The sequence below is a fragment of the Coccinella septempunctata genome, chromosome 3 (assembly GCF_907165205.1).
Source record: "Coccinella septempunctata chromosome 3, icCocSept1.1, whole genome shotgun sequence".
In the NCBI taxonomy this organism is placed as follows: domain Eukaryota; kingdom Metazoa; phylum Arthropoda; class Insecta; order Coleoptera; family Coccinellidae; genus Coccinella; species Coccinella septempunctata.
In genome coordinates, this window is record NC_058191.1 from 22,708,348 (window position 1) to 22,731,537 (window position 23,190).

At 37.0% G+C, this 23,190-nt stretch overlaps 3 protein-coding genes across 3 annotated transcripts; 2 read left to right on the forward strand and 1 right to left on the reverse strand.

Annotated features, from left to right (window-relative positions):
• Positions 1-3,374: 3,374 nt before the first annotated feature.
• LOC123310604 (procathepsin L-like) lies at positions 3,375-6,591 on the forward strand. Its single transcript, XM_044894167.1, has 3 exons — positions 3,375-3,506; positions 4,258-4,599; positions 5,837-6,591. The coding sequence occupies exons 1-3, from the start codon at positions 3,417-3,419 to the stop codon at positions 6,377-6,379; spliced, it is 975 nt and encodes a 324-aa protein (XP_044750102.1). The 5' UTR covers positions 3,375-3,416; the 3' UTR covers positions 6,380-6,591.
• Positions 6,592-10,984: 4,393 nt separating this feature from the next.
• On the forward strand, positions 10,985-21,048 carry LOC123310348. The gene is made up of 3 exons (XM_044893813.1): positions 10,985-12,002; positions 12,411-14,618; positions 19,433-21,048. Exons 1-3 carry the CDS (start codon positions 10,985-10,987, stop codon positions 21,046-21,048), a joined length of 4,842 nt encoding a protein of 1,613 aa, XP_044749748.1.
• A 1,408-nt stretch (positions 21,049-22,456) lies between these two features.
• LOC123310349 lies at positions 22,457-22,966 on the reverse strand. Its single transcript, XM_044893814.1, has one exon. The coding sequence runs from the start codon at positions 22,964-22,966 to the stop codon at positions 22,457-22,459; it is 510 nt and encodes a 169-aa protein (XP_044749749.1).
• Between the last annotated feature and the right edge of the window lie 224 nt (positions 22,967-23,190).

Consider the following 23,190-nt stretch of genomic DNA (forward strand, 5'->3'; position numbering starts at 1 on the left):
TAATTCTTCCTATAAAAATAAAAACAAACAATTCAACAAACATCATATTCTATTTATAGACAATTTTCTCAAGCGATTTGAAATCAATAACCAAATTGATGAGATTTTTAATGTCGCTCTCAAATTCTTTTCGATGTGTCCAAAAGCTTTCTCAGGAGGAGATTTAAATGTGATATTATGAAAATCATGAACTTCAATTATCTCGAACTCAATGCGAGTATACAAGGACTTTATCTAATTCTTGAAGATTACAGAGCAACCAAATATGGTTTTCAACACTAGGTACCTATACTTTAGACTGGACTACGAGAGAAAGGTGAAATAAACACTATTAGATCCTATTGTTTGAGAAAAGATAAGAGCTCAATTATACATGGAAGGCATTTATTATTACATCAGATAAAAAAAATCGTAACCCAAAATTCTATTGAAGTGAAGTGGCCAAGTGATGGCCTTGCTCTCGAAATATTTCGATTCTAGTTTTCAGTTCTTTGATATTTAAAACAATCAAGTCAATTGAAAATTCGCTCAGGTTATACTGTTAGTATGAATTGGGGGAATTTGAGGAAACTATTCAAAGAGGATGTAGCTAAAGGAATACATCAATGTATGAAAGAAACCGAGTCTTTTAAAATAGGTGTAAACGGGGTCCATAACTATCAATTTCTGCCAATAGAGTAACAAATAAATCAAATCAATAAATCACACAGAAATGAGTGTTTGAATATTTGCTCCGGACCTGACGAAAACGGCTCGATTGAATGTTTATACATATCTTCTCCAAAAATTCCTGGTCAAAGTTCCATCTTTTATGAGTCGAATTTTCCTTCATAACATTTCGAGTATCCCTCAAAAGTTTTTACTTTGCGCAAATAATAGTCCTTTTATTAACTTGTTTGAAAGAAACGATGACATATCGAGATTTTTCCTTTTTTTACGGACTCTGACACCGAGGCAATCTCATCAGTAACCGGTATATCTATTGAATTGATCCGTAAACATATAACATATCCTTGAACTGGGAAAACACATCTTCTCCCTGTACCTCCTTGACTCCGATGAGATAGATGGATGTTGTTATTTTTCAACTCGAGAAAGTCCACTTTTTGTTCTATTACTTTATGGGAATTATCATCACATATATTATTGATCACTCGCACTCAGATTTCATCAATTGAATTTCTGCATCCAAAGACGAAATTTTTGCTTCATAGAAGTTGAATTTTTCAGCGAAACATTTCGTGACAGAATTCATTATAGCGTTAGAGATCTCCTTCATTATATTTTCCGACTTCAAAACATCGATCGAAGATTTTTCAAATTCAGATTTTTGTCTGGTCGACATCTTACGGTTATTCAGAAAATGGCCAATTAAGAAGTACGGTGTTATATCAAGAAATTCTTCGTTCCTTGGCGTAACCCGCAGAGCACATTCAATCAAGTCTACTCACTTCGACGGATATGAGAGGCAAACTAGATCATTCTGATTATTCATTCAATCTACCCTAATAAGTCAACGACGAAGTGAGAATGACTGAAAGGCGTATCCTACAGTTTACTCAGATATCATGAAGAAATCATGAAATTCCTTTCGGGAACTTTTAAGAACTGTCCAAATTTATGTGATACGGTCCTGTGAATCAAATGATATGGATTGCAGTTTTCTGGAACCTCTTGGAAACTATATTGATTGTAAATTTCGGATTAATAATACCTATATTCGACGAATCGCATTAAAATGAAAATAGAATGAAAAAATAATCAAATATAAAAACATCCACCCTTATGTTTCACACAATTTATTAAGACGCTTTTTCAAGACACCTGTTTTAACCTTAACGGTTGCCATTGCTATGGCTAATAGTTTTCAATAAGAGTGTAAGAGAATCCGGAGAAGAAATTAGCCACTTATTACGCTGTCGAAGCGTATGTAGATATTCAGATTTCCATCTACGCCAGAAATCTTGTGTAGGCGTTGAACTAGTTGCCATCTAGAGAGTCGGTACAATGGTATTTCTGTGAGATCGGAATAGCGTTCATTATTTCAAGTTTCAAGAAATGACCTGGTGTCAAAGCCGATAGATCATTTGAGTCAGAAAAAAAAGGCATCAAGGGTCAAGGGACGTGAATTCAAAATCGCTTCAGCTTGCGTCAAAACTGTATTGAATTCCTCTTAACTGAGAATTTTTCGCAAATGACTTCTTCTTCTTAAATGTGTTTTCAAGGATATTATGCCTGATTGCTACAATCCCCCCATAAAAGGAGCGTAACCAGAGAGATAAAGTGACCCTCTATGCTTTCTGAATTTAATAATAATTATTTTAATTTTACATATTTTTTATTTCATTGAAGGAACCAACGAAATTTGTTTCCAGACCGGAAAAATGATGAGCACATCTGCTTTGGCGCTAGACGAAGCATCAGGCAAAAAAATATGGCTACTCAAATCTGATGTTTATTCTGGATGGATGGCCTTAATGGCCATATAGACAAACAAACATATATAGGCCTTATATGTTTAGGCTGCAAGATATTATATTTGAAGGAATCAATCGGTGTTGTTCACCTAAAAATAATGAAGTAATAGTTTCAGTTTTATTATAAAATCAATGATTGCTACAAATACATATGTATGTTTTTTCATGCAATAAAGTTCTTCTGTATATGTGCGAGGCCTTTACTCTATGAAGATATTTGTGTTTTTGGTCGAGTCTGATAAATATAATTTATCTAATTGAGGGGTATAGAATCTGAAAATAGATAGTGGAAAAATTTTGTTCTAGAGCTGATTTTTCAAGTTTGTGAAACCATGAAAAACTCTTTTTTTTATTACTTACTTTCAAATTTCAAAATGAAACTATAGATTATATATTGAACTAGTGGAAGGTAGATAACTTACTCTGATTCGAAAATTTATCGAAGAGATTAATGCTCATTATTGCAATAAACAGGGTGAATCTATGACTTGTTTATGTTGATTCTTGAGGCAATGTTTCTTTTCTGTTGAAATATATGAACAAGTTGGAGACTCACCCTGTTTAATCTCATTTTCTACCAAACCTCACCAGAGTTATGAGATTCCAACAATGATGTACTTTCTGTAGAAAGCTACTGTTTTATTTGAAAACAATATTATTGGACATTGAGAGTCATAATAATATTCATTATAATTTACTCTGATTATCAATCGTGATAAAAATTTTGTGAGTGGTAGTGGACTAAACTAGCTAGATACCATATCTGTGATTTATGATATGTAAATCCGAAAACTATAAAAAATCATTTTTTTCCTCGTAGTGGCTCGTAGAGTTTGATAATTAAATCTGAACAAGTAAGTGTATCTATACTGTAATACGTCTTTTAATTCCAAACTATTCATCAACATCTTGACTGCAATATTGATTTCAGAAATCATCATGAACGTCTTGCTTTGCTTCATGGCCATAATTTTGGCATGCTCAGCAGTTTCTGAACATGAAGCCAGGAAGGAATGGGAAGAATTTCAGGTAGGATAAATATTTTCTGCAATTTTTCATTTTCTTGGCAACCGAAACAGGTTGGCCTCATGATTCTTTTATATTGATTTTTTTCACTTCAAAACCACCTCCCACTACAAGTGGTAGTTACAATCCCAAGAGTGAATATAATCCGAAATAATTATTAAATTTTTCCCTGTTCATCAAAATATATTATAAAATTAAATCAGCAGCTTTGCAGAATGGAAAATCAAAAAACTTCAGAAGTATTACACGTTTCGGCTTTCAATCTACAATTTGCCAAGAAGTTCAATCGAGGGATGATATTTTTTGTCGGAAAATCTCATTCAAAAAATTGGCTCCATTTTTATGAACTACCACCAAAATTGAATTCAAGAATCAATTTGATCTGACTGGCTACTGCATAATTCGGAGGTACTGTGGCATCAGAAACTTTTTCGAAAATTTTGGACGCAAATTGTACGTGAAGAAACACATGAGTCAAACTTTTTTATTTTTGTCAAACTTAAATCCGTGAGAGTTTCATAAGTGCTTTGATTCTTGTAAAATAATTGAGAGAATAGAGAATTTTTATGAAAAAAACATTTTATTTAGCGATTTTCGTACAAATTGCCTTTTTTATCACATTTCGTAGAAAATTAGGAAGTGGTTCTGATTTCCATTATTCTCCAATAATAAGATAAGCTTTTTTGTCGATTTCCGGGCATAGCACACCACTAATTCAACAGCTCTTAATTTCAATGCACATTAATTTTTCCAGGTGAAATTCGAGAAAAACTACAAAACTCCAGTGGAACTACAAAGACGGTTCAGCATTTTTAAGGAAAATCTTGAAAAATTCGAAGCTCACAACAAACTTTACGCAGAAGGCAAAGTGGGACATTTTCTTGGAGTCGGACCTTTCGCTGATATGACTCACGAAGAATTTGCTAACCGTTTCGGTACAAACATTGAAGAAATTGACGACAGCGAATTTACTCTGTATACTCCCCTCAACAACACTTATGATATACCTGCAGCATTTGATTGGAAAAATATCCCCAATTGTGTCCAAAGAGTGAAAGACCAGGGCCAATGCAGCAGCTGTTGGGCATTTGCAGCGGTAAGCACTTTCGTTATCTCATTCCGTCGAATAAGTTTATGATGGCATGATAAAAACCATTTCATTAACCGCCATCATATAGAATTAATTTCAATTGCATATAAGCATTATTTCGATTATTATGAATCACATTTAACATTGGAAAACGGAAACATTGCTATAATATGCTTCCCATTTTTTGAAAGCTTAGTAATGTTATAAACAAGATTTGGGACCGTGTTTGAAAAAAGTGAAAGAAATGAAACACGAAATTTTCAACTTTACAATACAAGATCGAATATAATCTCGATAAAGGAAAGCTTCGCCAAATATACCTAATTGGCAAGCAAGAATTGTTAGGGACTTGGTTAGTTAGCCCTTCTGATAAACATATAATTCATTCATCATCAATATTGATAGCGATGAAAGTTCATATCAATACCAATCGCATTCTTGAGTTGGATGCTTGAAAAATCTAAAAAATTAGTAGATATATGCGGCTGACATAATATAGGAATCTAAGTTTGAAATGAATAGATGAAATAGTTTTTGAGCTACGAGTTGAAAAATTGGACGACTTCTGAAGAACCCTTCGTCAAGGAAACAATAAATGCAGCAAGGTCATTAGTCACTAGAAACCAATGTAACTTTTTACAGACAATTTTTCTCGTATATCAAAAACGAAAATTAAATATGAAATTTTTTTCACTTAGTTTTGGTCTCTATTCTATTACAAGTTACAAATTTAATTCATTACTGTATTAATAAAGAGTATATTTTTCGTCAATGAGTTCACTCAATATTAATATTACTTCACTATTTGCAAAAAAAAATGAAATCTTTTAAGTATTCCATAATGGGTACAGTTCCCATATCCTCAAATAATAAACTGATAATCTGGAGGTCAATACAAGCCAGTTGATTACAAAATACTATAACTTGTATATTTTCTACTTCTCTGCAACTAACTAATTCCTTATTTTTCCAAAATGAACTATGTACCTACTAGCCTTAAGAGTTCTTCGAATATGAAAATTGTTTGAATGAACAACTTTAACACTGAAAATAAAATATTATCCTATAACTTTTCCTCTATTCGCTCTTGTCGCAATTTCAATGAGGAATTCTAAATAGCTTTCTTTTGGGTGAGGAGCGAAAGATAACAAAGAATACTCATTGCACTTTCTTGAGTTTCTTACAATTATAATAGATCAACATACACACATAGGTATATAAAAAGTATGCTTTATAATTATAGGCTGCAGCTCTGGAAGCACAATATGGTTTAGCAAATCATGCTGATGTAGAACTCAGTGAACAAGCTTTGGTAGATTGTTCGAACGATTATGGCAATTTTGGGTGTAATGGTGGTTTAGCAACAAGAGCCTTCAGTTATGTTATGAATAATGGTATTCCAACTGCAGCTTCTTATCCTTACACAGCCTATGATGGCACTTGTCAACCCTTCAATTCAGTGATGAAGATCAAGAGCTTTATGACAATACCCAGCGATGAATCTGCCATGTTAGATGCTCTTTGGAATCAGGGTCCGATAGCGGTATCTATCGATGCTCTTGGAATGATCAAAGATTATAGTGGCGGAGTTTTGTACGATACACAATGTACTACGAGTACGAATCATGCTGTTCTTGTGACTGGATTTGGCACAGAAAAAGGTCAGGATTTCTGGAATATCAAAAATTCTTATGGGCCTCATTGGGGAGAAAGCGGATTTCTCAGATTGGCCCGAGGTATTAACAATTGCGGTATTACAAAGAGACCCAGTGTTCCTGTTGTATGAAAAATAATTAAAGCTTGCAAAGCCTGATGATCAAATTTTCACCTTTCTCCTTGACCTCAAACACTTTAGACCATATATACCTCATCTTTATGTACTTTCTGAATTCCTTAAAAAAATTTTATAAACGAATTGTAATTATTTTAAATGTTTCTATGAAAAGATTCAAGGTTGATAATGCAATAAAGATTTTCAACATATTTCAATTTCCAGTATTGATTGCAGTATCTATTTATTTCCTCTACGATGTCGTGCCAACCTAATCAATTCAACAAAATTCGCAACATTCGTTCAACTTTCCAGAAATAGTTAATTATACAACAAGTAAGTTGTATGAATGTTTATTAATGAGAAGAAAGTTTAACTTTTTTCGAATAAATAAACTTTTATAACTCAAGTGTTGTATACTTGATTATACTACAAGGTGATCTAAACTCATTCAACTTTGAAAGAAAATAATGAATGTACAATGATTTATTCAATTAAAATAGCAAGAGAAAAAGAAATAAAGCCACTTAACAGGATTAATGGTGCTCGAGTCCGATTTTCAATTTCATGAGTTTGCACGTCTGGACTAAATTCGTAAATCGTACGAACAAAAACATTAGATGAAGGAAGTATTCGGGCTTTTTTCACAATTCCAAAAGGTTCTACGCTATGACTGAATTCAAAAAATAGAAACGAAAATCTTTGATAGAAACTTACGAACCCTATCATCTAACCACGGGTATATAATCCGCGAGATTTAGACAGTTTAGAACGGATTTTCATGAAAAATGGGATCAGAGGATAATGTCTGATGAAATGAACCAAACTAAATGTACACTCAAAAGAAAGAGTACAAAATAGCAGAAACAAAACAGAAAAAACAGTGATTATGTGAAATAATCAAGATTGAGAATGAATATCTATAGGTAAGCAGAAGAATACCTGAATTTAATGAATATTAAATCAGGAGTCACATAATGAATCAAAAATGAGTCACGAATTAATAAAGAGCGGAATGAGCGGATGAAGAATCAATACAGATTGACAACGGTGAGGTGAAAATGGGTTTTTATATTTTTTTGCGGGAAAATGAAAACGGATACCCAATCACGTTTACGATATTGATTAAAAAAAAGTCCTCCTAGAATCAGGTGTTTCAATGTTCACGGTTAATCCTTGAATATAATCAATCTACACTCTTGTAACAACTATGTACTTAGATTATTAAAATAATGATTGAGTTATTTCAACACAATTTCTAGCTGGACATAGCTTTGATATTCTAAAGCTTCCTCTTACTTTCGGACATCGTTGGTTACTGTTATGTAGTGGCATAACTCGAGATGAATTAATAAAATAATTGAGTGACTTACGCTCGTTTGCACCATAATAGACGGCCAAAAGACCAAAGTCTGAGTTTGGGGAGGGGGGAAATAGCAAGTTAGTAGAAACATTCTACAGGGTTCATTCCTTCTTTCATTGCTGCATCCCGTTACCGGGTATAAATCTACAAAAAGACAAAAAAAAAACCGGTGCGAACAGACTTATAATTTCTTAAGGCTAATTGCGATTGTGTGCCCTCCTGCGACTGAAGAGACCCAACCATGACATACAGATCCTTCCACATTGTGGGCATGTATAGTCACCAACCAGATCTGGCCGCCGCTGTATCCTTCTCGAGTCTGTGTACCAACTGTGTACCAAAGACCTCCACTGTGACCTGTCTAACGCTAGTTGTTCCCAGTTATGATTGGCATTAACTGATTTCAGGGATTGATTTATTTATTTATTTATTTATTTATTTATTTATTTATTCTGAAACAGGGATACAAACGGGAAAATTCCCATGACAGATCCACTTATAAACTAAACAATATTCTTAACAAGCATGGTGTTCAGATATACACATATAAAACTAGAAAACTAACAACAGGCAATAATTACATAAACCATAAACTATTATAATTGGAAGATGTTCTTGATGTCCCTCCTGAAACTGGACAAGGAAGTTATAAAAATGTCAATCCCCGCACAATATTTATTGAATGAAGTGCATATTCGGTGAACCGGTGAATTCCTACCAATATTGGTATTGAATGCACTCTCTGAGAGTAAAGCACGATTTCGCATTCGGGAATCATTGCAACCAAGTCCGGTGAGTCATAGCAATCCTTCATCAACTTAAAAGCGAATATCAAGTCATTTTTTTATTCTCCGATGTTCGAGAAGCTCAACGTGGTATTGCGAACGGACCTGGTTTAAACCGAAAGTTACATAAACATTAGAAACTCTGTAATGTAGAAATCTTATAAACCTGTTCTGAATTCTCTCGAGTCTAACCTTGTGGACATTATACAAAGGATTCCAAACTCTACTAGCAAAGTTGAGCTTACTATAAATAAAGGCGTAGTATAATGACTTAATGGCCTCCTCATCATTGAAAGATTTACACATACGACACAAAAAACCCAAAGATTTACTGCATGACGAGATGAGGTGGTCCATATGGAGGCTGAAGGAGAGTTTTGCATCAAATATCACGCCTAAATCCCTAACCCTAGTGACCCTACCAACGTCGATGTTATTCAAGCAATACTGGAACTCAATAGGTGAATTATTCCTAGTGAATGATATAAGCATGTATTTGTCAACATTCAACTCTAATTTGTTACGAAAACAATATTCCGAAAATGCTTCCAGATCCGCCTGCATTCTTACGCAATCTCTTATGCTGACAATTTGTTTGAAAATTTTCAAGTCGTCTGCATACAGGAGTATGAGATAATATCTGAAAATATCCTTCAAGTCATTCACGAATATGAGAAAAAGTAAAGGTCCCAGATGCGATCCCTGCGGCACTCCTGATGTTATAACAAATGGGGAGGATCTGTAACCGTTCACACAGATAAGCTGGGTCCTATTAAACAAATAAGATACGAGCCATCTCAATAGATCACCGTGGATACCAACAGCGGAAAGTTTGGAAGCTAGAAGATTGTGATCAACTCTATCAAATGCTTTACTGAAATCTGTGTAAACTGAATCAACCTGAGATCGGCTGTCCAGAGCTCTTGTAATAAATTCTGTGTAAACTACTAGATTCGTTTCCACTGATCTTCTGGGAAAAAAACCATGTTGTTCTTGTATTATTGTTGATTTTAAATGATGCCTGAGGACATCAAGAACGATCTTCTCGAACAGCTTGGCAAAAACTGACAGCTTACACACTCCTCGATAGTTTGTAACACAGTTTCTATGTCCAGAGTTTTTGAAAATTGGGACCAAGAGTGATGTCTTCCATGAGTCTGGAAAAGTACCAGACTGAATAGATTTAGTAAATAGAATCGAAAGAGGATAATTCAAACTAGAGCAGTTCTTAACAAAGTATGATGGATATCCATCAGGGCCCGCTCCTCCATCCGCATCGAGGGAATTCATATTATTCAGAACAATCTCAGGAGAGACAACAATCGAATCCAGAGCATTAGCAGTGCTGTTACAGTACACACTGTAACGCCACGAAAAAATCTAGCAAATCAATTACTTATACTTTCACCACCCTCAGCAGACTCATCATCATAATACATTTTATTTGGAATCTTAGTTCCATCTCTGCAACTTCTCACATACTTCCAAAAGTTTTTTGGGCATGACTGGCAGAAATAAGTAATTTACATTGTCTTCTTAAAATTCTGAATCTCTCATAATAACAAATATGTCCAAATCTTTTGAATTTTTTATGCATTTTATTTTTTTCTTTAATGGAAATAATTGTTTCCTGCGAGAAGTAAGAAGGGAAACTTTTATTTCTTATTATAACTTTGGGAATGAACATATCCACCCCATTCTCAATAATGCTATAAAATGCTTTTACACTCTGATTCACACATCCACCATCGAGAACTTTAGACCAGTCTATGTTCTGAAAGTATTCATTCTGTTAAGAATTCGGGATGTATGTTTTTTTTTTGTTTGCGAATGGACCAATGCTCGAAAATGTTTGCCTTAAATTTACACCAGAACTGGTATATTTGACAACGTCGGTGAATCAGCGAAAGACGAAACTGATACTGGAGAAATGGAGAAAGTATCTCTCTCTCGACGGTCGAGTTTGTTTCGAGGAGAAAATTTCGAAAACTCCGAAAAATAATCGAGAATATAGTGCATGGTTGATGCAAGTAGAAAGGTGAGTCGAATTACCGTTTTGGTGACTTATTTCTTTTGGTTTCAAAATTATTTATTATTAAACTTTCGATCATTACAGTCCACTAATTAATTTTGTCGCGTTAACATTGGTCCATTCGGCGCCAGATTCGGTTTTTTTTCTTTAATTTCAATTGATTTGGAAAATTTATTCATTGTCGTTTGAATCTTTTTAATTTTTCTATTAATTTGAATATTTCCATAATTACATATCTCATATAATGATATATTATTGAATTCGATAACTCCGTATGTGCGTATATTTTTTGCGCGAAAAAAAAAAGAGAAAGATTATTATTTCATTGTTTGAATTGCGAATTGGAATACTTTCTCGGCATTCGTCTCAGCAGTGTTGTCGGATTTCATACTAGTTTGTTCTGAAATCCTTAAAGTTTCTTCTACAGTCATTTGCTCATTATGCCATCTGATATGGCGGCTTCGTTGGCTATTCATACCGCAAATCGTACAACTGCTTCGAATCGAATATCGGAAATTCTTGATGTGGCGAAAGGTGCTCAGCGCGATCCGTCCTTAATTTCCGAACTAATAATGAGAATAGATAGGTTAGAGCCGATTTATAAGCAGTTTGAGAGTTGTCATTCTAAAATAGTCAATATTAGAGCGGTTGAGGGTGAAGAAGTTTTGGAGGCACAGGAAGCTATTCGTTCTGTGGTCGACAGGAATTATTTTACTATAAAAGCCATTCATTACAATTTAGTAGAAAAGGTTAATCTTAACAATAAGGATACTATTCCACCAACGGTATCTCATGTTAGGCTACCAAAAATATCTTTACCCACATTTGGAGGTATTCTTAAGGAGTGGCCAAATTATAGGGATTTATTTGTATCCTTAGTGGATAAAAATTCATCGTTGAGTAACATTGAGAAATTTCAGTACCTGTTGAGTAGCACATCCAACGATGCTTTAGAAATAGTTAAGGGTATTACATTGTCGGGAGAAAATTACCCTATTGCTTTCAATAGTTTGCTTAAGCGCTATAACAATAAGCGGCTTTTAGCGGTTTCGTACTGGAATGAAATTTTTCGTTTTCCAAAACTGGAAAAAGAAAACTTCATTGTTTTGAGAAAGTTGTTGAGCGTGTTCTCGGAAAATTTAGCAGCTCTGGACAATTTGGATTTTCCAGTAGATGAGTGGGATTTTCCACTCTTCAATATTCTTTTAGAGAAAATTGATCCTAAAACTAGAACTAAATTTGAATTGGATCATAGTAAGATAGAGTTGCCTAAGTATACTGAATTGGTGGATTTCTTGACCAATCATTGCAAGGCCCTGGAGGCAGTCGAATTTTCGAACGATAAGTCTCTTGTCCAGAAAGGTCCCTCGGTCAGTTCACATAAAGGTGGAAGAAATAGTTCGAGGGTTTCATTTGTTGCAAACACGAATTCAATGGATAAAAACCAGTGTGTATTTTGTAAGTCATCGAACCACATAAACTTGAAATGTTCAATTTTTCAAAATCGTTCTTCTTATGATCGATTTTTGCTGGCGAAAAATCATCAATTATGTTTAAGATGTTTACAATCTTCTCATCGCTGTAGTAGTTGCTCAAATAACACATCGTGTAGATACTGTGGAAGTAATAGACATCACTCACTTCTACATTTCGATCGAGCGGTAAACGAATCAGGGCATGATCGATCTTTGGAAAATAAATCAAGTACTTCAACTTCTAGTAGTGTTCATAGTGGTGTATCTGGTGATTCTAGTTCAAAGAATGAGCAGTTAATTTCGAGTCAACCGGTTTCCCTGCAAACTTCGAATAATTTCGACAAAATATCTCCACTAAAGTCTTTAGAATCCTTCGTTTTGCTTTCGACAGCGGAAATTCTAGTAACAGACTCATATGGGAATAAACAGAAAATTCGTGCACTTCTTGATAATGCCAGTCAGGCCAGTTTCATAACAACGAAATGTTTAAATAAATTAGGTTTAAGATATAGCCCCTTAGCAACTTCAATTCATGGCATAGGAAGCTCCCCGCCCGTTCTTCCTAAGGGCTGTGTTACTTGTACCATAGGTTCATGTTACGATGCTAATTGTGAAATTCAGGTCGATGCCTTTGTCTTACCCAGAATATGTTCGGATATGCCTAATTTTAAGTTTCGTTCAGTCAATTGGCCCCATATTTCGTGTTTGAAGTTGGCTGATCCTAAGTTTCATTATTCCCGTTCAATAGATATGCTCTTATCTGCGGATATTTTTGCGCGAATATTGGTTCCGGGTAAGGTCGAAAATAATATCGAAGAGCCTATAGCTATTAATACATTATTCGGTTGGATTTTAACGGGAAGAATTCGTTCGGAAAATTCGTCGGTTCTCGATAGTGTTCATTTGTCGTCATTTTTGGTATCGAATTCGGCTGATAACGAATCTTTAGAGAATACTTTAAAGAGATTTTGGGAATTAGAACGGATACCTGAGCATAATGTCATATCCGAAGAAGATAGAGTCTGCGAGAGAATATTCACGGAAACTACAACTAGGGATGTCGATGGTCGATACATAGTTGATTTGCCATTTATATCGCAGTTTAAACCTTCTTTCAATGATTCTCGCGAGATCGCTCTTAGAAGATTTTTCAGTTTGGAAAATCGATTATATAAAAGTGATGATCTGAGAAGGCAGTATGGGGAATTCATGCATGATTATTTGAATTCGGGACATATGTCCCTCGCATCGGACTCGATCGATTGTAGTGAATGTTATTATTTACCGCATCATTGTGTGTTTAAACTCGATTCCTCAACAACTAAACTCAGAGTAGTCTTCGATGCATCTCAGAAATGCTCATCGGGATTCTCATTGAATGACTTATTGTACGCAGGACCCAAGTTGCAGAATGATTTAGTTAATCTGTTAGTTCGTTTTCGAACGAATCCTATTGCGTTCGTTGCTGACATTAAACAAATGTTCAGACAAATATTGGTTTCACCTAAGTATAGAAATTATCAGCGCATTTTTTGGCGTGATTCGAAAGATGAGTCGGTCAAGGAATATACTTTGAATACGGTTACTTTCGGAGTTACATGTTCTCCATTCTTGGCTAACAGAACAATAAAACAACTCGCCGTTGATGAGGGTTGTAATTTTCCGCTTGTAGTATCTATTTTAAAAGACGACATTTATATAGATGATATATTGAGTGGTAGTGACTCTTTGGAGAATTCTCGTATAATTGTTGAGCAATTGATAAATATTTTCAATAAAGCTGGTTTTCCTCTAAGGAAATGGGCTTCAAACTGTTCGGCTTTATTAGATTTTCTTCCGGATGAGTCCAAACTGACTCCATTGGACTTTGACGATGACTCCATAGTTAAGGTTTTGGGTTTGAGGTGGAATCCTGCTAAAGATACCTTTTGCTATAGTGTGAATATCTTATCCAGGAAATGTACGAAACGCAGTATCCTATCAGAATTGGCGAGGATCTTCGACCCGTTGGGTTTTCTCGCGCCTTTAACATTTTTTTCGAAATATTTGACACAGACTTTGTGGACTTTGGGATTGGACTGGGACGATGTTCCCCCACCGGTTATTGTTTCTCGTTGGGATCAGTATAAATCAGAATTACATTGTTTAGAAACATTTGAAATCCCTAGGTTTCTCGGTATTATTAGACGAGAATCATGCGAATTACATGGATTTTGTGACGCTAGTGAGAAAGGTTTTGCTGGCGTTGTATACCTCAGAGTCAAAATTTCAGATAGTGAATTCGAATCAACATTAGTGCTTGCTAAAACGAAAGTTGCTCCTCTGAAGAAGGTATCGATACCGAGGTTGGAGTTGTGCGCTGCCGTGTTGTTAAGTAATATTTTGGATTACATTCAGTCGATATTTTCATCAATATTTACTATTACTCGAACGTTCGCATGGTCTGATTCTAAGGTCGCGTTATGTTGGATTAAGTCTCCACCAACGCGATGGAAGACTTTCGTAGGAAATAGAGTAGCTTCTATTCAGGAAAAAATAAGTCCGAACTGCTGGCACCATATAAGTGGTTCTGAGAATCCAGCAGATATAGCTTCCCGAGGTTTTTTTTTTTTTTTTTTTTGGTGTAGCAGGGGGAAAATCTGCAAACAGACGAACACACCCTCTGCTGAGGGGGAACAGTGTGGGGATTCTCACTCTCTGAGCTCGAGACCCACTAAAAACCCTTAACTGCTTCTTCATAGGTTCCGGGCATTTTGCCTATTAACCAGTTGACTCTTATGGTTTCTGGACTCTCACACGATCATAGTCGTGTTGATAGTTGTATGCTGCCTATAGCTTTTATAGGTTAAGCTCTTCTTTGGTTACATTTAAATCCTTAACTGATCTCTCGGTCTTCGGTGGTAGGTTCTTGACCTTCTAGCTTCTTCTGTTGGATCGTAGTCGACTAATCTTCGTAGTTCCTCATTTGGATGTTGTTTGGCTTTGTCGAATATCCTTTCCGCCTTTCTCTTCATAAATTCTGTAACTGGTTCCCATTCCAAGTCCTTGTAGATTTGTTTGTTCCTAACAAACCAGGGTACGTCCATCGCCATTCTAAGGAGTTTATTCTCAGTGGCCTGTATTCTCTTGATGTGGGTCTTGGCTGCGAAGCCCCATGCCGCCGATCCATATGTGAGTTGTGGTCGCGCAATAGTTTTAATCATCGTCAACTTGATGTTCTTATTCATATGACTTCTTCTGCCTATGAGTGGATAAAGTTTACTCATTGCGGCTTTTGTTTTATCAACAGCACATTTGATGTGGTTTTTCCATGTAAGTCCTCTGTCAAGCGTCACTCCTAGGTATGTTGCTTCATTTTTCCATTCAACCTCTTGTCCATCAACTTCAAGGTTTTCTTCCATCCTCAATCTTCTCTTTTGCAGTAATATTGCTTGAGTCTTTCTTCCATTGATTTGGATTTTCCATTTGATGCACCATTTGAGTAATTCATCTATGGCTTCCTGCAGTCTCCGGTGTATGATCTCTGGGCGTCGATGTCTGAACGCTATTCCTGTGTCATCTGCGTACAAGGTGAGCATATTCCTAGCATTCTTCGGGATATCATAAACGTATATTACGTAAAGCAGAGGTCCAAGTACCGATCCTTGAGGCACTCCCGCTTCCAATTGTCTGGTTTGAGAGGTTGCTCCATCTATCTTCACATAAAAGTTTCTATTCCTCAGATAATTCCTTATAATCTTGCATAGCTTGGTCGAATATCCTGCTCTTTTCATCTTGTAGATTAGGCCTTCGTGCCATACTCTATCAATAGCTCTCTCGATATCCATCAGAACTAATCCTGTGGCCTGTTTGGTCTGCATTCCTTCGGTGACGTATTCTATGAGCCGTAGTAATTGGAGTTCAGTCGAGTGTTCTCGTCGAAATCCAAATTGTTCGGGTGGGATTATCTTCAACATTTCTGTTTCCTCATTCAGCCTTTTGGCGATAACCCTCTCGACGACTTTTCCTAGTGCTGATAGTAGGCTGATTGGTCTATAATTTTGAGGAAATTTCCGTTCCTTTCCAGGCTTGTTGAAAACTATCATTTCTGCAGTTTTCCATCTCTTTGGGTAGTATTCGGTCCTCATCACTCCGTTTGTTATATTCGTCAAGGCTGCTATTCCTTTTCTAGGCAATTTCTTCAACATATAATTCGTTATCCTATCTTCTCCCGGTGCTTTCCGGTTTTTCAGTTTCATTATGATCTCTTTGATTTCTGTTGGTGAAGCCGGTTTTGGAATGATTTCGGTTTCCGGTGGTTCCATCATCAGTTCTTCGTTTGCCTCCACTTCTTCTTCTAGATCTTCATTGTCATCATCATTTCTGTAATTTATTCTGGCTTCTCTCTCAATTGTGTCGGCAAGTGCTTCGGCTTTTTCAAGTCTCGTATATACCATTCCGTTTGCTCCATGCAGTGGAGGTATAACTGTCTGTTCTCGTCGTAAGCGTTTTTGCATTTTCCAAGCCGAGTGATCTATTGTACTCAGTTCCCTTAATCTCTGGTGCCATCTGTTATTACGCAGTTCTGTTAAAGCATTTTTCAATATCTGACTATGCTTATTCAGTTTCTTCTTGTCTTCTTCTCTTTTTGTTGTTCTGTAGATTTTCCTGAGTCTTCTGTTCTTTTTTATAAGTTCCTTTATATCCCTTGGCGTATCTCCATGTGAATGTTTCGGAATTGGTTTCCTTATTCTCTTGGTGCTTTCTTCATAGGCTTCTTTTATATGATTTTCCAATTTTTCAACTGCTTCATCTAATTCATCCTGGGTGTTTATTTGGGGAATTTCCCTGATTTTCTCCTGAAGTAAATTCTTATATTTCTCCCAGTCTGTGCGTTCCTTGGTTTGTGTCTCTTCTTCGTTTCTTGGGCCATGTCCCACTATGAATTCTATGGGATTGTGGTCTGAAGTTCCGTCTTCTATTGTATCAATGCTGATTTCTTCAGTGATGTCTTTCATTACGACAATGTCCAGTACATCGGGTAGTCCATTTACTCTTGGTATGTAGGTCGGTATATCAGGTCCTATCACAACTGCATTAAGTTTTTCAGCATAAATCTTCAGTCTTCTCCCGTTTGTATTTTCCACCCTACTGTTCCATTCCTGCGATTTGCAGTTAAGATCACCAATTATGATTTTCGGGTGTCTTCCTTCTAGTAGCATTTTTAGATCCTCTTCCAGCATGTCCTTCTCCGGTGATTTATAAGTTGAAATAATCTTCACTTGCCCTCGATTAGTATTCACAATAATCGATATTGCTTCTACTTCTTGTCCATTGAATATTTGGTCGAAATGGTGATCCATATTCCTTCTAGCCAGTATAGCAACGCCACCTGTGCTGTTAGGTCTATCATTTCTGTAAATATCGTAATTGGGAAATGCTATCCGAACGTTGGGGTTAAGTCTCGTTTCTTGAAGAGCTATGACATCCGGTCTCTTCTCTTCAATCAGTTCTTCGAATTCTGATCTGCGGGCTCTCAATCCTTCGACGTTCCAAGAGACGATTATGAGATTGTTCTTTATCGTCGTGTCAGCCATTAAATATTCTTAATAATTTGCTGCATCTTCTTCTCAATCTCTTTCTCCAGATTCTGCATCATCGTGCTGAGGAGGTTTTTCGTGAACTTATCCAGTTCCTCAGTGATTCCAGAAATTCCTTTTCTGGTTTCGGCTTTTTTGACGGTTTTTGCCTTTTCCGTCTTTTTCTCTGGTTTCTTCGTCTCTTTGACTGCTTCGGTTGCAGTTTCCTGGGGTTTCTTCACTTCCGAAGAGTTTGGGGATGGCCTCGGTGTATTTTGTGTTGGCCTCGAGCTGGTCTGGTTCGATCTTGGCGATCTCTTGGTCTTTTTAGTGACCAATTTCCATTCGCTACATCCCTTGTAGCTGGCTGGATGTCCTTGCTCTCCACAGAGAACACAAGAGGCATTTCGCTCCTCGTTCTCCCTGGTGAGCGTACACTCCTTGGAGCTGTGATTACCGGAGCATTTCACGCACCTCCATGGAAAAGTGCACTTACTTTGGGCATGTCCATATCGCTGACAGCGGTAACATTGTCCAGGCCCGGTCGTCCTTCTCTTAGGTTCAACAACACAGTTCATGTTGTAGAGCCTTCTCACCTCGAAGATACCCTTATTCTGGGTTTTAACCAGCAATAAGGGCATCGGCCTCTTAGTTATATTTGAGGTCATTCTTATGACCTCAGCATCGACGATCCCTTGATCCTTGAGGTCGTCAAGGATCGTCGGGATATCTGCATCCAGCGGTAGATATCTCACTACCGCATAGATTTTCTTTTCTTCCTCCCGTTGAAGAGTGTAAAACTCCCTATTTATTTTATGAAGGAAGTCCGTCATTCTTCTGTGGTCTTCCGCGGTTTGTGGAACGACCCTAATTCCGTCCTTCACAGTAGTCGCTCTGCTGTAATTTATTCCGTTTCGCATTAACGCGTTGGAAATTGACGTCCATTCGGACGTACCCCTCAGGGTAACTGGGGGGATTTTTTCTTTTCTCTCCACTGGAGTGGTTTTCTCTTGGGCTGGGGTTTCCAAGACTCTTTTCTTGTTTGCCTCTTCATTTGACGAGGAGCTATCCTTTCTCACTCTTTTGGCGGGTGGGGAAATTTTGGTTTGAGGGGTTTTGACCACCTCCATCTTCTGTTTTTGAACCGGTAAGTTCACTTCTTGGACATTTTTCAAAATAATGTTCTTCTTGAGTGCTTTGGAGTAAGGACTTTCCTTATTTCCCTCCTGCAACTCGAGCCTCTCCCTGAGATTTTTAATCTCAGCAACTAAGCTAGATACGCATCTATCTAACTCATTCACCCTTGCTTTCAAACTTGCGTCCTCCTCTCTCAAAATATCGTGTTCGGACACGACATTAGCGATTTCTGGCGAGTCTTCTTCCATTACGGACTCGCAGTCCGAATGGTCAGACATTTTAGAATCTAATTAATAATTACTTCGCTACTCGAAGAAATTGGAAATAAAATTTTTCAAGACAAAAGAAAAATGTATCTCATGCATAAAAACAAAACGGCTCATCAAAAATTCTCTACGCTATGAGAAAAATCAGAAAGAAAGATACGAAAAATAAGCTCACCTGATGTTTTCTGCAGTACCAACGAGAAAATTCTCTGGACACTTAGGATGAACACCAACTTTGAAAATTTTAACGAATTAAAATTCCGATAACAAATATAGAACCTACACAACTTCACAGACGGAATCAAATATTCCGTAGCTTGGTTAGTGGGCACTTTCACCTCCGCTTTCACTTTTACGGCACTGTGACTTTCTCGTCCGCTTTCTCTTTTATAGCACTAGGAGCACTGTAGCACGTCTTCTCCTGTCAAGCGATTGACTCGGAATATCCCGAGGTTGTCTACCCTCTGAGCTCATAAATAATTCGTTATGGTGGGCGGGGCCCTCTTTTTTGAAAGGTGTTTTTTCTGTTCCGGAAGTTATTGCTGGAGACTTTTCCTCTGACGAGTTTTTTGGCGAACAGAAACTTCACTCTTTCAATATTCAGTTTGAAGATAATATCGTACTGTCCTTATTAGATAAACATTCTTTTCTAAGTAAGATACAATCAATCGTAGCCTACCTCTACAGATTCTCACATAATGCGATGAAAAATCGAACTAAGATAAATGGTTTCCTCACTATTAAGGAACTGAACATGGCCTTGAATGTCATAATTCGAAATGTCCAAGGTACTGTGTTTGCTGAGGAAATTAATCGTCTGAAACTGAATTTGCCACTTTCGAAGACACTACGCAAATTAACACCGTTTATATGTAATTCCGGTTTGCTTAGAGTTGGTGGTCGTTTAATAAACGCCAAATTTTCTTATGATCGAAAATTTCCGATTTTGTTGCCCAGACAACACAGATTGACCAAATTGCTTATTGAAAGTTTTCATCGAAAATACATGCATCCTGGTCCTCGAACGTTGCAACATTTAATCTCGCAGCAATATTGGATTCTTTCACCTAGAAGAGCGATTCGAGGTGTTATTTCGAAGTGTGTTCAATGTTTCAGAGCAAATCCTAGGACTTTTCAACCTTTGATGGGAAATCTGCCTTCCTTCCGTATTTCCCAAGTAAAGCCATTTTCGTGCATTGGTATTGATTTTGGAGGACCATTTTACATTAAGAGTAGCCGATTAAAGGGTGCTAAAATTCAAAAGGCTTATTTATGTCTGTTTGTTTGCTGTGCAACAAAGGCACTACATCTAGAATTAGCATCAGATCTTAGCACTGACTGTTTTCTAGCGGCTTTTCGCCGTTTCATCGGGCGTCGTGGTCGAGTATCGTATGTCCACACCGATGGCGGCACTAATTTTGTTGGCGCCGCCAATTATATCAAGAATATAATGAAAGATGTTGCAGCAGCGGAAAAAATCGAATGGGCATTTAATCCTCCTGCCACTCCTCATTTCGGTGGCCTGTCTGAAGGCGGTATTAAATCGGTAAAAACTCATTTATTTCGTGTGATAGGTGAACAAATCCTCACTTTTGAGGAGTTCAACACGTTATTGGTCCAAATCGAAGCGGTACTTAATTCCCGACCTTTGACTGAACTCAGTCCGGATCCAAATGATCTTTCCGTACTGACTCCGGGTCATTTTTTAACCATGGAGCCTCTGTCGTCTCTGCCAGATCCTGATTTGGCACCTTTAAATATTAAACGTCTTGATAGGTGGCAATTATTAACTAGATTGCATCAGGACTTTTGGAGAAGATGGCACAATGAATATTTGCATACTTTGAATCAGAGATTGAAATGGACGGACAACACTGTTGGGATAAATGTCGGTGATTTGGTTCTGCTTAAGGATGAAAAACTTCCTCCACTAAAATGGAAGACCGGTAGAATAACGGAGTTATATCCTGGAAAAGATGGGGTTATTCGTGTGGCATCTGTAAAAACGACTGATGGTCATTATAAACGTGGACTTACCAAATTGTGTCCACTTCCAAGATCGGACTAATCAGTGCCGATATCAACATACATGTATATTGGGATTACGACATACATGTATGCAATTCATAATTTTTTTTGTTTTTTTTTTTTTGGGTTAAGCTACTCGGAATACCTCTTTTCAAGGAGAATTAAATATTTTTTTTTGTTGAAAACATTTTCATGTTTTGGTGAGCGGAATGTTAAGAATTCGGGATGTATGTTTTTTTTTTGTTTGCGAATGGACCAATGCTCGAAAATGTTTGCCTTAAATTTACACCAGAACTGGTATATTTGACAACGTCGGTGAATCAGCGAAAGACGAAACTGATACTGGAGAAATGGAGAAAGTATCTCTCTCTCGACGGTCGAGTTTGTTTCGAGGAGAAAATTTCGAAAACTCCGAAAAATAATCGAGAATATAGTGCATGGTTGATGCAAGTAGAAAGGTGAGTCGAATTACCGTTTTGGTGACTTATTTCTTTTGGTTTCAAAATTATTTATTATTAAACTTTCGATCATTACAGTCTACTAATTAATTTTGTCGCGTTAACATTGTGGTCCTTCGGGCCGGATTTGAACCAGCGACCTATGGATTAAAATCCATAGGTCACCATAATTTCCCTTTTTGAAATTGTAGAAGCTTGAGTTAGAGTCACGTAGTACATTAATCCTTGAGTAATCAGCATAAAACTCAATGGGGGGATGATATGAATCAGGTTTCACCAAATGGACATCACATACATTCACCCATCTAGTCGAATTCCTCTGCTGAACAATAAATCAAGACTTCTGTTATCACAATTTTTAACGTTATTATGCTGAGAAAACTCAAAAAATGAAAGCTGATCAATTAAACTAGCATTGAGATTATCAAGATTAGTAGGTACCAAAAAGTTACCACAATCACTAGATGTCCACTCAATATAGGGAAAATTAAAGTCCCCATAAATTATGATGGGATCGCCTGACAATAAATCCATATTTGTCAGAAGTTTCCTGGTGAAACATTCTACCGCACAAGTGTTTCGCGGAGGCAAGTAAACACAACATACGTGAATTCTACGGTTGCTGTCCTCACTATTGAGAGTCACCCATATATCCTCCGCATCACTTTGTAACCGATCCCGAAGTCTAACATTGATGCAGCTTCTTACTGCGATCAAAACGCCACCCCCGGACTTTTTGCTTTCAGAACAGTATGTGCTCCCTCTGTCTCGACGAAAAACATTATACTTGCTGAGATCAAAGAATTCCGAACTTCCTATACCCTCCGAAAGATTGGTCTCGGTGACCAAGTACAAATCCGCATCAATATAAACTATTGAGCCTACACTCAACAGTTTTAGTTCGTAAGCCGTTAACATTTTGTCCAAAAATAAGTAGCCGATCCATGAAAACTATAACTAAAAACAACAATTATAGTCTATGACACAAAATCACATCCTTCCAACGGAATCCGAGTTCTTCAAAACGAATATTCCAGATGTATCCGTCTTCCTGCAGAAAACTATGCCATTTCTCACCCACACATATTTATACCCCTTGTTTTTAGCGGCTATTCTGGCCTCCTTATAAAGAATTTTATTATTTAGGGTTAGATGTTCATTAACGAAGAATTCACCTGATACACCGTCCAAAGACATTCTGGGAGTTTTAATATTTTTGCGTTTGTTTCTTACTGCCATAAGAAACCTGTCTCTTTCGCCTCGTGATGTGAACCGAACTACAATATTTTTTATTGTGTTTTTGCCAGAAGATTTATTAATCTGCACTCTGTGGGCATAGTCAATGGTTGATGAATTGATGCTATGACCAACATAAGTACCTATTTTCTCCACAATATGTAAAAGGTTCTCGTCGTTTTTTTCAGGAACTCCCTGGATCTCGACGTTGTTGAGACGCGCTGCCTGTTCCAATTCCCCCAATCTATTCCGCAAAGAACCCATCTCCGCCTTCAACATATCATTTTCAGTATATAACTGATCAGTTTTCTTCACGTAATCATTGAGCCTACTTATTTCAGTCTCAAAATCAGATATTTTATCGCAGCAAAACTGCACTCGATGTAGTATATCCTCTTATACTGGCCTCCTGGTTTCCGGGCTCCCTCCGTGATTTCGCCATACAGAGCTATTTTGGGGAGTCTTGTGTCTTGCATCCTCAGAATGTG

What these genes read in the sequence shown, in the direction of transcription:
- LOC123310604 (XM_044894167.1), top strand. Translation starts at nt 3,417, where the DNA reads ATGAACGTCTTGCTTTGCTTCATGGCCATAATTTTGGCATGCTCAGCA. An exon ending in AGGAATGGGAAGAATTTCAG is followed by an intron (nt 3,507 to 4,257) that starts GTAGGATAAATA and finishes TAATTTTTCCAG; the next exon opens with GTGAAATTCGAGAAAAACTA. An exon ending in GCTGTTGGGCATTTGCAGCG is followed by an intron (nt 4,600 to 5,836) that starts GTAAGCACTTTC and finishes TTATAATTATAG; the next exon opens with GCTGCAGCTCTGGAAGCACA.
- LOC123310348 (XM_044893813.1), top strand. Translation starts at nt 10,985, where the DNA reads ATGCCATCTGATATGGCGGCTTCGTTGGCTATTCATACCGCAAATCGT. An exon ending in TAAAAACCAGTGTGTATTTT is followed by an intron (nt 12,003 to 12,410) that starts GTAAGTCATCGA and finishes TGCTTTCGACAG; the next exon opens with CGGAAATTCTAGTAACAGAC. An exon ending in AGCAGATATAGCTTCCCGAG is followed by an intron (nt 14,619 to 19,432) that starts GTTTTTTTTTTT and finishes GAATATCCCGAG; the next exon opens with GTTGTCTACCCTCTGAGCTC.
- LOC123310349 (XM_044893814.1), bottom strand. Translation starts at nt 22,966, where the DNA reads ATGGGTTCTTTGCGGAATAGATTGGGGGAATTGGAACAGGCAGCGCGT.